At 52.2% G+C, this 15,329-nt stretch overlaps 5 protein-coding genes across 5 annotated transcripts; 2 read left to right on the top strand and 3 right to left on the bottom strand.

The window, feature by feature from the left end:
* Positions 1–320: 320 nt before the first annotated feature.
* MAA_11658 (Protein kinase-like protein) lies at positions 321–1,319 on the bottom strand (the record flags this gene model as incomplete). Its single annotated transcript, XM_011412573.1, has 3 exons — positions 321–788; positions 871–1,116; positions 1,263–1,319. The coding sequence occupies 3 exons, from the start codon at positions 1,317–1,319 to the stop codon at positions 321–323; spliced, it is 771 nt and encodes a 256-aa protein (XP_011410875.1).
* A 437-nt stretch (positions 1,320–1,756) lies between these two features.
* Positions 1,757–5,165, bottom strand: MAA_00169 (DUF1339 domain protein; the record flags this gene model as incomplete). The annotated part of the gene is made up of 3 exons (XM_007818167.2): positions 1,757–2,485; positions 2,543–4,711; positions 4,773–5,165. 3 exons carry the CDS (start codon positions 5,163–5,165, stop codon positions 1,757–1,759), a joined length of 3,291 nt encoding a protein of 1,096 aa, XP_007816358.2.
* A 1,530-nt stretch (positions 5,166–6,695) lies between these two features.
* MAA_00168 (aminotransferase) lies at positions 6,696–8,602 on the top strand (the record flags this gene model as incomplete). Its single annotated transcript, XM_007818166.1, has 4 exons — positions 6,696–6,938; positions 7,049–7,064; positions 7,122–8,284; positions 8,348–8,602. The coding sequence occupies 4 exons, from the start codon at positions 6,696–6,698 to the stop codon at positions 8,600–8,602; spliced, it is 1,677 nt and encodes a 558-aa protein (XP_007816357.1).
* A 288-nt stretch (positions 8,603–8,890) lies between these two features.
* MAA_00167 (Cytochrome P450 CYP539A10) lies at positions 8,891–10,650 on the bottom strand (the record flags this gene model as incomplete). Its single annotated transcript, XM_007818165.1, has 3 exons — positions 8,891–9,824; positions 9,917–10,430; positions 10,485–10,650. The coding sequence occupies 3 exons, from the start codon at positions 10,648–10,650 to the stop codon at positions 8,891–8,893; spliced, it is 1,614 nt and encodes a 537-aa protein (XP_007816356.1).
* A 2,858-nt stretch (positions 10,651–13,508) lies between these two features.
* MAA_00166 (nuclear polyadenylated RNA-binding protein Nab2) lies at positions 13,509–15,051 on the top strand (the record flags this gene model as incomplete). Its single annotated transcript, XM_007818164.1, has 2 exons — positions 13,509–13,894; positions 13,971–15,051. The coding sequence occupies 2 exons, from the start codon at positions 13,509–13,511 to the stop codon at positions 15,049–15,051; spliced, it is 1,467 nt and encodes a 488-aa protein (XP_007816355.1).
* Between the last annotated feature and the right edge of the window lie 278 nt (positions 15,052–15,329).

The raw sequence follows: 15,329 nt of genomic DNA, 5'->3' as shown, positions 1-15,329 counted from the left end.
ACTTGCAACACATCAAGGTTTTACCTTTCACGGCCACAACATTCGGCGCTTGACGCATGTCCTTGAATCTGGACCCAGATCAGACAAAAAAAAAGGAGTTATTGTGTTAACGTGGTGTTATCGCCGTGAACCCAGCTAGAAAGAAACGCTTTATGAAGGCATCAAATCCTATTCAAAAGCCAATAACGCTAAGAACCATAACTCTTCGTACCCATTCCCACAACGCCCGACATTAAAAAAAATTAAAAGAAAAGAAAAGAAAAAAGAGGAGAAAATCCTCCCAACGAAACCCACCCGCCTCCTCTTGAAAAAGCCATCCATCATATCGGCATCACGCCCCGTCCATCAACGGCCTCAAACTCTAGGTCCTCGTCGGCCTCGTCGTCGTCGTCGTCGGCATCCTCCTCGACGCCAAAGCCAGAGTCAATCTCGAGCTTCCTCAGCCGCCTCCTCATCTCGTCCCTCCTGACGCACTGCCACCGCACCAGCGCCGCCGAGGCGTGCACCTTGAACCCATACACCCGCGGCACATACCTCTCCATGGTCTTGGTCGGGATCAGCGCCGGGTACACCTGGAAGATGATGTTGTGGAAAGACGTGCCGAAGTAGGCGCCGTCAATGGTCGCGTGCCGGCTCGACTTGGGGTTGTAAATGTCCTCGCAGCGCGCGCAGAACAGCTTGACGGGCTTGACGTTGGGCACGTCGCTCAGCCCCATGGGCAGCAGCGGGTGCGAGTGGCAGTTCACCCGGGGGCATTTCCCAAACTCGGCCTTTTTATACTTGTCCAGCTGTTTGAAAGAAAAGAAAAAAGTCCGTTAGCGCCTGGAGATGAACGGGTAGGGAATCTACAAGGAAAAGAAGAAGCAGTACCATCTTTGTGAGCCCCCGCGTCGTGACGATGAACCGCGCGTGCACGAGCCCGTACAGATGCCGAGCCGACTTCTCAATCGTCTCGCGCATCTCGTCGTCGCAGTCGAGGTCAAACACATCGGTGACCAGGTCCAGTGCATACTGGTAGTACTGGACCTCGGTGTTGAGACCTGTCAGGTTGAATCGGTCGGTGAGGTAGTCTTCGTCGATTTCGCAAAAGTACTCGTTGCCACGGGATGAGATGAACTGCAGTGCGCGCGATTAGCTGTCTCGTTACATCTGGGTATGTAGCTGGTCTTTTTTCCACATTGGGCCATGAGGGACAGGCAGTAAGTAGATCCTTGGGGGAAATGGGATGGATCGAGTGCCGGGATGAGCAAAACCATACGTACCCAGTCACGCCAATAACTCGTGTAGTCACTATCAGACTCGCTAACATAGTCGTCCATCATTCTAGGCAAGCTACCAGAGAGCTTCAATGTGCTGGGATGGGAGGGTTGTACGTGATGCCGACCGTCGCTAGGATGGGTTGACTTTGGGAAGTGGTTTTTGTGTTGCATGCACTTGCAGCGAGATTGGCGGGCCGCAACATGGCGGGGTTGATTGGTGCGATAACGTGACTGGCATTGAAGGCGCGAGGCAAAACCTCACCACTTCAAGCGACTACATTGAATGCAATGGTCAACTTGCAACCAGTCTGGACCGCCTATTGCAATTTTTAAATTATTTTTTTAATTTAATTTTTTTTAAAAGAAAATGCAATAATGGTATTCCCGCTAGTTTTCTAATATCGTAACCCCAAGATACCGCCCGTCTAGCTATATGAAATTCCCCCTCCTGCCCATGCATTTGTACACACGCCTGCCTGCCACGTATGATTCCCGCTTCATGGCGACCTAGCTCCGTTAAAAGGACTGGCCGTTGACCCAACACTAGACGCGTCGCTTGCCGACGGTAAATCAGACTCGGTCTCCTCACCATCATCCCTACTACTTCTTCTAGTGCCATTGGCAACCCTTGGACCCGGAATCTTCAGCCGACTCACTATCTCCTGGGGAGCACGTCCTTGCTTTTGTCCCATATTTACCATCTCCATCACTTCCTTGAGCACTTCTCCCGTCTCATCCATAGCCGCTAAGAAACGGGCGAGTTCTTTGCACAACTCCCAGTCCCCTTCCTGGATTGCCCTCGACAAGACGCGTACAGACTGGTCGGTTAGCGACTGGAATTCCTCAAGTGTGTGCAGCACGATCAGGTAGCCGCCTGCGGTTTTGAGTGATCCCCGTTGCAGTGATTCCTCAAACAGCTCTTGCGCTGGAGGCAAGTAAGCAAACAACGTCTTCCATTGCCGCACCTCTGTTTTGCGAGTGCACTGTAGCACCACGTCTAGATACTCTTTAGATGATGCTGACAGAAGAGACAGCACCCGGGGAAGAACAGCGTCTTCAGGTTTCGGACATGTATCTGCTTCCTCGTCCAGGACACGATGAAGCAAAATCTCCAATCCGTGTGACAAGTACTCCAAATTTTGATATTGTTCACAGAGCTCTCCCGCTTCAATCGTTCTGCCCTGTCGCAGGTAAAAGCGCAAAATCTCGGGCAGAAACAGGTGTGTCTAATTACAGTCAGCACAACTACTCCGTCGAGCAATACGGTTCTCCGTGCTACTTACCCTGATGGCGAAATGGAAAAAAGAAAACGTCACATCCCGCCTTTGGACCAAGTCTGATTCAACTCCTAGTATTATGCCCTTTTCCAGTAGAACTGACAGTGGATAAAAATCCACGGGAACAGATACGGGTGCAGGAAAGTCTTTGCCGCCATCGGTCGAAGCACCATTCAGCAGTTCGTTAATGTTAGCCCACGCCTTCACCTCCACGCCGTCGAAGACCCATAGAGAATCTTTCAACGCAGGCGGGCCACGTCTGAGTGACGGATCGTCTGATAAATGGGCCACATTGAGTAGGGGCTGATTTCTCATGCTAGCGTGGTACTCGACGTTTTGAGCAATAATACGCATATCGTACTTCAACTGGCCCTCTTCATTGAGCGAAGGGCTCAGAAGAACTAGTTTACCGTCCACCAAGAATATCACGGATGCTACAGCCACATCCTGAGACGGGTCCCCATCTACCATCTGAGATTCAGGTAATATCCAGCTGAGCCCTCGAACTCTAGCAGGAGATCGTACTATGCCATGAAACGCAATCTGTCCCGCCTGAACAAGACGAACAGAATCCGCCCACGGGGTAAATATGAAATGATACAAAATATTCTCATATGTGTAAACAAGAAGAGAATCTTCACCAGACGTGGTCACGAGCACAACTGGTGCAGGGATATGCTGGCGGAATAATACTTGAGCCATGTCGAGAGGTGTTTCTCTTGAGAACAGGCGCAGCTCGAAGCTCCTGTCGCTCTCGACTGCAGCAACGAGAATATGCTGATACCAGCACATGCCGCCTCGGACTTGAAAATCGTTTTCCATGGCTTCAGTTGTAAATGTCTTCCATCGGCCGCTATTGACGCTATAATGTGCAAGGCCACGGCGGCCGGCGACGGCGACGTATCTTCCATCTGCAGATATGACCGTCTGGCGGATGGGCCACTGATTTAACAAATATGTTGGAGGTATCCTGGCTGTGTGCCACAGAAAGGGCTCGGCTGAGATGCTCGTCATATCGGGGAGGTCATATCCTCGATACACCATAACTGCAGCCGGGGTCTGAAGGACCGTCCGAAAGACGTTTGCTTCATTATAACAGCCCGTGACTGCGTTCTTGGCCATTTCCAAACTCCAAATGGCTTCGTGGCAAGGGCCTGCAAGTAGGATTTCAGAACCGCCTCCGATCCACGAAGCTGACGACACTCCGGTCAGCCACTGCTCATCATTCCCGCTGGAAAGGCGTGCATCGGACCCGAAACTGTTGCTACCTAGTTTGCCAAACATACTCCATGTCGACCATCCCTTTTCAAATCCAGCAAAAAGGCAATATCCGTCAGGGGAGTAGCAAAGGGAAGTGAAAGCTCCAGTAGCGGCGTTTGAAACGGGGATCTTATGCTTATGTGAGAGCACAATATTACCCGAGTAATCTCGAACAGAGTAAACGTAAACTGTCCCGTCGGCGCATCCCGCCGCAATCAATGAAAATCGGGCATTTATAACAGCCTTGACGGCGTGGCTCGCAGTGGTTTCAGGAATATGAAAACAGTAGCCTTTAAATAGACGCTTTGCGTCCACACCTTCAGAATCCAAGTCCTCCTTCGATTGTTGTCTTTGTACCGCGTATACTCGTCCATCGCTGGTGATCCAGGTCGCTAAATTCATGGGTCTGTCGTATGTCATCTCTAGAATAGACGTCTTATTCTCGACCCACCCCATCTTGCTTATAATCTCGGTTCTCGTCTGGTTGCCCGTGCTGTCCGGAGTCCATCGGATGCATTGAACAGCGGCGGGCTTCCTTGTCGCCACAACCAATTCGTCATCGAGTGCCAAGGCACTTTCAATACCAGCATCGATCTTGATCACCATTCGGAATCGCACGCTGACGTCGCGGACCCCTGAGCCTTCTCCTGGACCCCAGAGAATTTGGTCTCCTCTCAGCGCTGCTTGGGGCCCAATCAGACTTTGTTTTCGCCGTTGGACGTTGTGGTGGTTTGGAAATTGGGGTTTATAGACACACGACTCGCCATCGGTAGCAATTGAATAGGTGATGAGGTATCCTTTGGAAGTATGAACCACTAGTATGGCAGAGTCTGGACGCAATAAGAGGTCGACATTGGTTCCGTAAGATTGGATAGAAGACTCGGATCGCACGACGACTGCAAGTATAACGGTAGGCTGCAACGTGTTAGCTATTATCATGGCCTACTTGGGGGCAAGGGCAAAATGTTGGTCCGACCTTGGTTTGCCACAAAGTAATGCTTGTTGTCGTGATGACGCCAAACAGGTGAGCAGTACGGGTGACGGCTAGGGCAAGTACGGGATCTTTCAATGGAACTGTAGCTCTGTTTCGCGAATCAATCGAGGGCGAGGAGCTCTTTGCTGAAGGAAACAAGTCGTCTCCCAGGACGGGCTGGACAGCCGGCGTGGCTGGCGTCAATGGAGTAGGAGAGGGGTGTTGAAAGTCGACGTCGTCGGCAGCAGCTCGGGACTGTCCATCTTTGCCGAGTGATGACGAGGAACTGGATGCGTCGGGCTGCTGGAGGCCGTCATAGGACACGACGAGGTTGAGATCGGGAGCGCGACTGCTGCTGGTGGCATAAATGCGTGGAGTGCCAATGGGCCAATACATTATGGCCGCAACCTCCTCGGCAGGCCACCTTATGCGCAGGGTTCGAGGACGACAGTGAGGCTATTGCACTTTGTTGACCATGTCCGTGTATGGGGTCCCATTGGTCTGGGAAGATTCTGTATCAGTGAATGACGGGGCCTTGTTGGTAACTAGTTGGTGATGGAGGCGCATATGGACTGGAGCGATTGAATGTCTGGCATGACATGCAAGCATCAGGAGCTCCTGGCCCTGTCAGTCAGTGTCCTACATGCAGCTACGGGGTAAACCACTAAGGTGCTCGCGAGACAAAGTGGGTCGGATCGACCCGAGAGGGTGATTACATAAGTAAGAATCAGTAGACATACTTACCTTGCTTGTTCAACATGGGAATATTCCATGTGCTTTTGGAGTCAGTGTAGATGACAAAGATGAGGCCAAAAAAATTAAAAAAAAAAAAAATTGAGCAAGGTCATACAAACGTCTTCAAAATCGAAGCATCCTTCTTACCACAATTTAGCACGAATATAATCTGATTTTGTTCGTCAAAATTCCGCGGACACTCCATCTCTCCATGTCCCAGCGGTTGAGCCCCTCATGCTTTCCATACCCCAGATAACGGTCAGAATGCTATTGCATTTGTATGCGTATACTCCGTACTATAATGAAGCTCCTCTTATGGCCAAGTGTGGGGAACTCACAATCCTATTCATGGTTGTGGCGCAGGACGGAGAGACAATCCGGAGAGATGGGCAACTGCACTACTTTTGGATCAAAATTAGTTATGCTCCGATTTTCCGCATGCAATAGGAAGTCTGTGAAACACGGACGTCGCACAATGGCCCTCGCGCGACGCGTGGTTGTTATCTCAGTCCTATCAAAGCAGATATGGAGCATGTAAGCCGGAAGCTGGCAGGCATGTCAACACTGGTACCAGAGATGATAAGGCAAGCTGCAGTATTGATGACAAAACGAGACGGAGACCATGCTGTCTCATATCGCCCGAGAACGGCACCGGTTCACCTAAGGGCGCGCGGCTTATGTACGTAATGAAAGAGGCCAGGTGACCAGTTGTCGCAGGTGCCCCGGGCCCATCCAGCCGCCGTCCAACCAACCATGCCCGCAACCACGCAGAAAATGGACCAACAGCCAGAGGAGCCCGCGGCAGCGTCAGTGGATAAATGCGGCTAGGAGCGGTGGCCTGCCGACGCCGGACCAGTGGCCATCTGGACGCCTGCCCACCTGAACCCCGGAGTCCAAGCGCCGTGACCCCCGAACAACTGCGCCCTTGGCCCCGTAAAAGGCAAGACCGACTTGCGTCTTGCACTTGGAACTTACACCACACTTTCCTTCCCATCTTTTGCATTTTGCCATCATTATTCCTGTCCTAAAGTGCCTCTTGACAACCAGACACTGTTTTCTCGCCTGCAGAAGCTGCCCTTTCAGCGTATTCTCTGCTGCATCCAAGCCACTTGCACGGCCCTTGCTGCTCGCTGATAACACAACGCCGAGTCACCACCGTCAGACACTTACATCCCGCCTCCGCCTCCAAACATGCCGGTTGCTACACCCCACACAGCCCTCCCAGGCCAGCCTGGCCAATCACAGCCCGCGCAGGCAAGCTCCAATGGTGTCAACGGCAACCATGCTGCTGCCGCTGCTGCTCTGAACGGAACCAAGAATGGAGTCACACCGGGCTCGTCCATCATCGAGGACATACTGGCCAGAAGGGCCAAGGCCGGAAAGCTCGTTGCCGGAATTGCCGCCGCTTCAGATAGCGATATGTGGAAGGGTCCGGTAAGTTACCACCCAAGACCTACCAAATCATATTCTATCCATGTATTTAATTATCATCTAAACGACACAATCTTTTCTAACATGCAAACAAGCAAACTGGAAAACCAAAGGCAAAGCGCTGGGACAGTACGTAAACCCTCACCCTCCTTTTCCCAAGCAACCCCAGATTCCGTCGTCTTACAGCCTCTGCAACAGGCCATCTCAGCAAGGAAAGCCTAGAGCGAAAGCCATGCACCCTTAAGCTAGCTGCGAAGCACCTCAAGAAGCCTGGTCTCATTTCCCTCGGCGGCGGCCTGCCTTCCAGCGAGACTTTTCCATTCGCTGAATTCGCCATGAAAGTCCCCGTCGCTCCTCACTTCTCCGAGGAGGAAACCCTAGAGAACGGGCAGACTGTCACCATTGGAAAATACGATGTGCGCGACCACGATGCCGTTTACGACTTATCCATTGCCCTTAACTACGGCCAGTCTACCGGCTCGGCGCAAATGTTGCGCTTCCTCACCGAACACACCGAGATTGTGTGTAACCCTCCTTATGCAGACTGGCGCATCTGCCAAACTATTGGCAGCACCGGCGCGCTAGAGCAAGCTCTCCGAATGTTCTGCGACAAGGATCGAGGGGATTCCGTTCTGACCGAGGACTTCAGCTTCTCAACCGCTCTGGAGACCATTGCCCCCCTCGGTGTCAAAGTCTTTGGAACCCCCATCGACGATGAGGGTTTGGTACCAGAGGCCATGGACATGCTCCTCACCAACTGGGACGACAAGCAGCGTGGCGCTAGAAAACCCCATGTTTTGTACACGGTCCCGTCTGGCCAAAACCCCACGGGTGCTACTCAGGGCACCGAGAGGAGAAGGGCCATCTACTCCGTCTGCCAAAAGCACGACATCTTCATCATTGAAGACGAGCCGTACTACTTCCTTCAGATGCAGCCCTACGCCGGCCGCAACCAGCCTAACGTTCCTCCCCCCAGTACCGTTGAAGAATTTATATCATCCTTGATCCCAACGTATGTCAGCATGGACATTGACGGCCGCGTCTTGCGCATGGACTCTGTCTCCAAGGTCCTGGTGCCCGGCTCGCGGCTCGGCTGGGTGGTTGCCTCGGAGCAAATCATCGAGCGATACCAGCGTCACGCCGAGGTAGCCAGCCAAGGACCCAGCGGCTTCTCCCAAATCATTCTGTACAAGCTCCTTGACGAAACGTGGGGCCACGAAGGCTACCTGCGGTGGTTGATGAACCTGCGCATACAGTATACCAAGAGAAGGGATGCCCTGCTCGCCGCATGCGAGGAGCATCTACCCCGGGATATCGTGACCTGGACCCCCCCGGCCGCGGGCATGTTTGTAAGTGCATTTGCTCCCCTTCCATTACCTGACTGAGCAGCAAACTGAAACAAAGCACTGCAGTTATGGCTTCATGTAGACTACGCCAAGCATCCTCAAGCCGCCACCAAGTCCCTCAACGACGTCGAAGAGGAGATTTTCAACTCGTGTATCGACGGCGGCGTCCTCGTTGCCCGAGGTTCCTGGTTCCTGGCTGAGAAGGAGAAACCAATGCCGGGATTGTTCTTCCGCGCCACATATGCTGCTGCCAGCCCAGAGAACATGAACGAGGCCATCAAGAGATTCGGCCAGGCTGTGCGTCATAGTTTTGGCAACTAGTAAAATTCAACGTAGCCGTCTTATGAGTGACATGACTTGCATCAATGTGAGAGTATGACGTAATTGGAAATGGCGAATATGTGAAGGACGAGAAAGAAAAAAAGAAGAAATAATACGAATATGAGTGAGGTTTATTGCTGGCTAGCTCCTGGAAAGATCAATATGTCCAAAAAAAAAAAAATTAACCCTCGACATCATCATACACTTAGTTGTGATTATCCCCCATAACATGTGTCATAAGCTTGTGGTTTGCCGAATCTTGGCTTCGTTCCACATTCATTCCGTAATTCATGCCTTTTCAGCCTGCTGTGCTTCCCAAAACGCAACCCGAACTCCCTGCCCTGGCGACAAAACAACGTCTGCTTTCAGCATAGGACTATCCCCATCCAGTTCAAACATGTGGCTGTCTAGACGGTCGAAACGCTGAAACATCCTAACTAGGACATAGCTCATTTCTGTAAGAGCAAACTGCTGGCCAATGCAGATACGGGGACCGGCATTGAAGGGTATGTATTCATGTGGCTTCGGATGCCAGTTTGTCCATCGTTCGGGGCTGAATAGGGCAGGGTCGGCAAAGGTCTCAGAAACAGCGGGGTACAATTCCGGACGGCGCTGCATGACCAGTGTAGAGTAGCCGATCTTGGTGTCTTTGAGAACGGGAAGGGGTTCGGTGCCGTCGGGTCCGCCGCCACGAGGGAGGGTGCAGTCCTTGAGGGCGAGGCGGACGTTGAACGGGACGGAGGGGTAGAGGCGAAGCGTTTCGTTAATGACGGCCTTCATGTAAGGCATGTTCTTGAGATGTTCGTAGGTGGGCGGCTTGGTAGGGCCGACAACCTCGAGGATTTCACGACGCATCTTGGCCAAGCATTCTGGATGGCGTGCCAGCTCGTAAATAGCCCAAGATAGAGTTCCGGCAGTGGTGTCGCGACCCGCAAGCAAGACAGCGATAACCTGGTCTCGAATAACCTTGGGATCGCGGGTAAATCGAGCAAGCTCATGGAGGAAAGTGTATCCTTTGTCGGCTTTACTCTTGGATTCCAGTTCCTCGGGGGTCATTTGCAGTGCGAGGTCGATGAAGCGTCCCACAAAGGTATTGATGACGCGGAGATCAGCGCGATATTGCCATTTCGGAATCAACCAGCGAAGATTGCTAGCACGAGAGGCGATGTTTTGGAAGCGTTGAACATTGTTGAAGGCTTCAGCGAATTCTTGCTTTGGGGTACTTTAATCCATGTCAGCATGGAAACAAAAGGTTCAAGTTGATGAAAGCAATAGTAGGGGACATATATTAGGACGATGAAAATGCGATCGTACCTCATCGACTTGACGTCAGTTCCAAGGAGGAAATCCGTTGCCACATCCAAGGTGTATCGGTAAAATAAATCCGCGATATCAATGACACGTCCATTGACCCCTTTCAAATCCACCGGCTGGTTCTCTCCTTGTAAAGCACCCCCATTTGCCATCGCCCTAAATAGAGTATCCATGTGCGCCTCGAAGCACTCGAGATCACTGACACGATCTCTCGTAAACTGAGGTCTCAGCATCTGCCGGCTGTTATGCCACATGGCACCATCGGTTGTGAAAATACTATCACCCAGAAATTCTCCCCACTCTTCGCGGAAGGGTTCTCCCTTGCCAAAATCAGAAAACTGCGTTGCTAAGATAGCCTTGATATTTTCCGGGTCAATGGTGAAAATGACGCGTTCGTTGGCAATACGACCTTCAACCGTGTTTCGCTTGTTGCGTTTGAAAAAGTGATCGCGCCAGACTTCCATAGTTTTATGCGTCCAAACTGCGCGGATGCCTCTCGAAACTATATCAAGGCCTGTTGGCGGTTAGACCAGTAGATTGGATGATACTGAAAGGCAGATCAACGAACCCAACGGGACCCAGCTTCCCATGTTCTTGCCATAGTTACCAAGACGTTTGATCCGGCGGTGCTCGTCAAAACGTTGAATCACGCGATGGAGGACAATGGCAAATAGAAGAAAAGAGAGGATGACCCTCGCAGACAGTTGCTCCAGGACGGCTTCAATGACGCCCATGATGGCGGTTGAGAACGACGGGCTTTGTCAAGCAAGTGATGAAGAACTCTACGATGTATGTAAGCCCAGGCCGTTTACGATATGAACGGCATTTAGTGGAAGGGTTTTCATTGAACCATGAAGACCAATTTGGGCTCAATCAGGTTCCCACTTCAATCAAGTCGAGTGACCACGAGTTAACTGCCCAACATACCCAGTAGATTTTCAATTACCGTCTGTGCACCCGGCAAATATTCGCAGGACAGCGCACATGGAGGTTTGCGATACAGCTGAACAGTTCAAAGCTGCCCGTGTTGGTTCACCAGACGTCTCTCGGTTGAACCGAATCTTGCGGCATTCGACAAGGGGTAAGGCGAAAGGCCAACAGTATAACAAGATAAGAGTGCCTTCCAAAGTAGATCTTGATGAGAGGTCAGAAAGAAATGAAATAAAGGCCCAGCTACTACTCCGTGGCCGTGTTCAGGATAAGCGAAGAATGGAAGTCAGCAAAGTGGGCCATACCGAGGGGCTTTAAAGTATTTGGTCTTTGTCGCAAGCGGCGGTGAATGCGAAACATGACGGCCCGGTACCAGACCTGGAAGTTGGAGTGACGTCTGGCCGTCGGGGCACGGCGTAACCACATGTTGCAATTAGCAGTTCATCTGCCCAGGTCCAGGCGGGGCGTACAATGTGCAACGAGTGATGGACGACGTTTCTCAACAGGCATCGGCCGATGCCCGCCCAAGCCTGCACAATGATCGGCCTTGGCACTGCCGCTGCGACAGCTCCACCGTCATGGCCACCCGAGTCGACAGGACAGGAGATTTCAGCTTTCCCCGATCGTCCAGTCCCCATGGTGGTTGTGCTAGCCCCGTGGATTGAAGCCGGGGTGGCAGCCAGAATATGGGGGAAGTGGAGGCGTAGCGAAATCAAGCCGAGGTGGTTGGATGGTTTTGATCCAGTCTTCAAACGACCCAGAGGAGAAAGTTTCCGTGTTTAACATGAGTTACATGGCCCATCACAGAGGGTTTACGCCTCGAGTTGCGAGTTGCGGATTGCGTGTTTTGCATGTTTTCTGGTACAGACAACATCGGACTAAAACAAAGAGGCGCGCCGTGCAAGGCCTGGGCAGCACCTTCCCAACTCTGGCGCGTGCCAGGCTGGTAGGTAGCCTTGGCTTGAGTTTGCCTGCACAGCTCTTTGTAATCACATGTGAGAATCCTGTGCCTGAAGCAGTTTCATGCTCTTGGGTACCTGACATGCCCCGTATTGACTGAATACCATATGTGTCAGACTAGAGCAAACTATTAGAGGCAGCAGGCTTCCCCGCGCCTCCACGATTGAATTGCCGAGGGTTTCTTGTTCGACTTGTTGCCGAGCCTCTCTGCTCTGGAATACGACACCAGGCTTATTCCATGAATAACACCCAACCCTCCAGCACATTATCGAGTACTAGTGGCAACAGTGGATGGTGAAATGCGCCACGTACATGCGTAGAGAAGGGGGCGGCAGGATAGCTTCCCCACAGCCACCACGCAAGTGCAGCAGCCATTGATTGATCGCGTCTTGAAATACAATGCAGAGCATACATTGTCATGGTCCATCAACGGGCTTGCTTGGCATTCTGCACAGCATAGCCGCCCGGTACGCCCCCCTCCGGCTACGTGTACCTGTCCGCACGGACTGCAATAATCTGCACCTCACGGGCTTTGTGCAGCTATTCCGGCCGCCCGTCACAGCACCTACCCAGGTAATTAGTGCCTCAGTGACTGTCGGGGTCCGTCATATTGTCCGGTTGGATGCGATGCACTACGCCTCGTCACCCCTTTGGCAGAATGGCTGTTCTTCGCGTAGGTGTGATGACGAACAGTCCGCAGCCCGGCTCGTCAGAGTCGTCACTGACGAGATGCGCCGCGCATGAGCTGGTCGTCAGTTATACCCGTCGTACTTTTTGGAGTGGTCCTGCGGGTGAGAGGCGTGTCGGTCTCAAACCCGATTAAAAAGGTCCATGATGCAGGGTAGCATTTACCAATGATCGAAAAAGCAAAACAATAACGGCTTGTATCAAGGTTTACTGGCGGAACAGAAAGGGGATCGGCTGCATCGGTACGATACATACTCCGGAAGAGTGAATGAACGATGCTATTATTCGCCGTTTCTATGCGTATCGTTACACATCGTTTCTTTTGTTTTTCGCATGCGGCATGGCATGGCTTGATGCACACCAGATCAGACGGCATCATGCAGCACACCGCCTGCCGATTGGCAGGAGTGAGGCAGTTGTAGTGATGACTAATTGATCACGTGACAGAACTGCAAGCATCGTGGTTGATAATCACAGATGCGTCTGGATGGTGCCAGAGCCCTCGACAGGCTCAAGAATCGCAGAAGAATCGAATGAGGGCACTTCAAAAACGTTGGCCGTCCTTTCATCCCAATCAACTAGGCGTTTGTGCTTGGCTACTAGCGCTTCAACCTGCACGGCTCTTGCATGCAGATAAGCAGGAGAATGGCCCCATCACGTGACTGACCGCGAGACTCCACCTTTCTCTCTGATCTTGCTTAGTCTTTCAGAGACCCTGCGGCCGTGACTATGGCATCAATCCCAACATCGACGCCTTGACCATTGTTTGTTCTACAATACCTACGGCTTGGTGTGAATAATCGGCGGTGCAAAACGCTGTGAATCACTCTTCGCGGCTACTGGCCCAATAATTCCAACTCGGCGGCCCTGTTGAACAAGGAAAATCTTAATCGACGCGTCGAGTTCAGACATCGGAGTTGACGACGCCACCGGCGTATCGCAACGACTTTCTCACCTTCACCCTCCGCTTTCACAACTATCCGTGACCCTCTCAGCACTATTTGCAACGTCGAATATGTCGGTCGAAGTTAGCTTGAACACTCCTCTGGCGGATGCGCTTGATGCCGCCATCAAACCCAAGCTCATCGAAGTGGGATGGGGCACTGGCTCCGATGACTCTGCGTCTCTTTCTGAGTACATCGTCCTGATGCTTGTCAACGGCAAAAGCCAGGATCAGATCGCCGCAGATCTTTCAACCGACCTATTAGGTCTCCCTGCCGATGACCCTACTGTGCACGACTTTTCGAGATGGCTCTTTGAACAGGTTGGCCTCCTTAACGCGCAGTTGAACGGCCGCCACCCCCCTGGTGGAAATGCTCCAGAAGGCGCATCGCATGACATGGCTCAAGGGGGAGACATGGACACTGATATGACTGTCAATGATGTTTCAGAACTTAATGCGTAAGTACTGAATCTCCTTAGTCCGTGTTGCAGTTCCTTTTACTCTGTTCACAGCGCCTAACACACATATGAATAGCCCTACTGGCCCCCGCTCGATGCGAAATGGAAATTTCCGAGGCGGCAGAGACAAGAGGATGCTTGGACACATGTCAAAAGCCATGGACCGGACCGGCGATAACGCCCTCCACCGCGTGCGAGGTAACGGCAATGAGAGGATTAATACCCATGGTCGCGTTCCACCATCTGGGCCCCGAAACGCCCAAGGACGTATGCAGCGAAATAACCGTGCTACGAACCTTCAAGCTGGCCTGGCTGCAGGTCCCCAAAGCGCCGGATGGATGATGAATGGACAACAACCGAGCGAGATGGATATCATGGCTATGATTGAGCAGCAGAATCAGATGATGTACCAGCTGTCACAACAACTGATGGGCGGAGGAGGACACAACAGAGGGTTTGGTAACCAGCGCCGGGGCAAGTCATTGTTTGACCGAGTTCAACACCCTCACCAGCGGAGGGGCAATCAGCATAACCAACATACCAATGCCGACGGATCAAAGGAAAATGCCGAGGGCGGGGAAGATGTTGAGATGTCTGGCGACAAGCGCAACCCCCCGAACCCCGACGACACTGTTTGCAAATACAACTTGCATTGCACCAACAGAGAATGCAAGTTTGCCCACCAGTCGCCTGCGGCCCCCCCCGGCGTGACTGTGGACGTTAACGATGTATGCAGCTTTGGGGCTGCTTGCAAGAATAGGAAATGCGTTGGTCGTCACCCTTCGCCAGCCACAAAGCTTGCGCATCAGAGCGAACAGGACTGCAAGTTCTTTCCCAACTGCCAGAACCCGCGCTGTCCGTTTAGGCATCCATCCATGCCCTTGTGTCGCAATGGTGCCAATTGCACCACCGAAGGCTGCAAGTTTACTCATGTCAAGACGAAATGCAAGTTTAATCCCTGCATGAACCCAACATGTGCCTTTGCGCATGAGGAAGGGCAGCAAGGCAGTTTCAAAGATAAGGTCTGGACTGCCGACTCATCCAACGAGCACGTCAGCGAGAGGAAGTTTGTAGATGAGGGCAGCCAGCCCGAGCTTGTAAAGGCCGATGAGATGACGACGGACCAAGCGGCGCAGGACGCTGAGGTTATCGGATGAATGGTGTCGAGGGTATAAGAAACTGTCAAGGGGAAACCGTAGAGGAGGCTTTGCAATGTGACCTGTGGAGGTTGCCGCCCTGGAAAATTAAAGAAACGAGGCGAAGCGACCGATCCAGAGTATTGGGCTTGGAGGTCATGTACATTATTGATCGACGAATGTTTCTGTCACGATGGAAGGGCATGGATGGCGTTTTATGTTTTGGGGGCGGCGAGGAATATCGAGATGTCTCATGTCCTCGAGAGGGCCACACACCAATCGGTAGGGAGGTGTGACCG

This window comes from Metarhizium robertsii (assembly GCF_000187425.2).
Source record: "Metarhizium robertsii ARSEF 23 chromosome Unknown MAA_Scf_12, whole genome shotgun sequence".
Taxonomy (NCBI): Eukaryota; Fungi; Ascomycota; class Sordariomycetes; order Hypocreales; family Clavicipitaceae; genus Metarhizium; species Metarhizium robertsii.
This window is presented reverse-complemented; position numbering and strand designations above follow the sequence as displayed.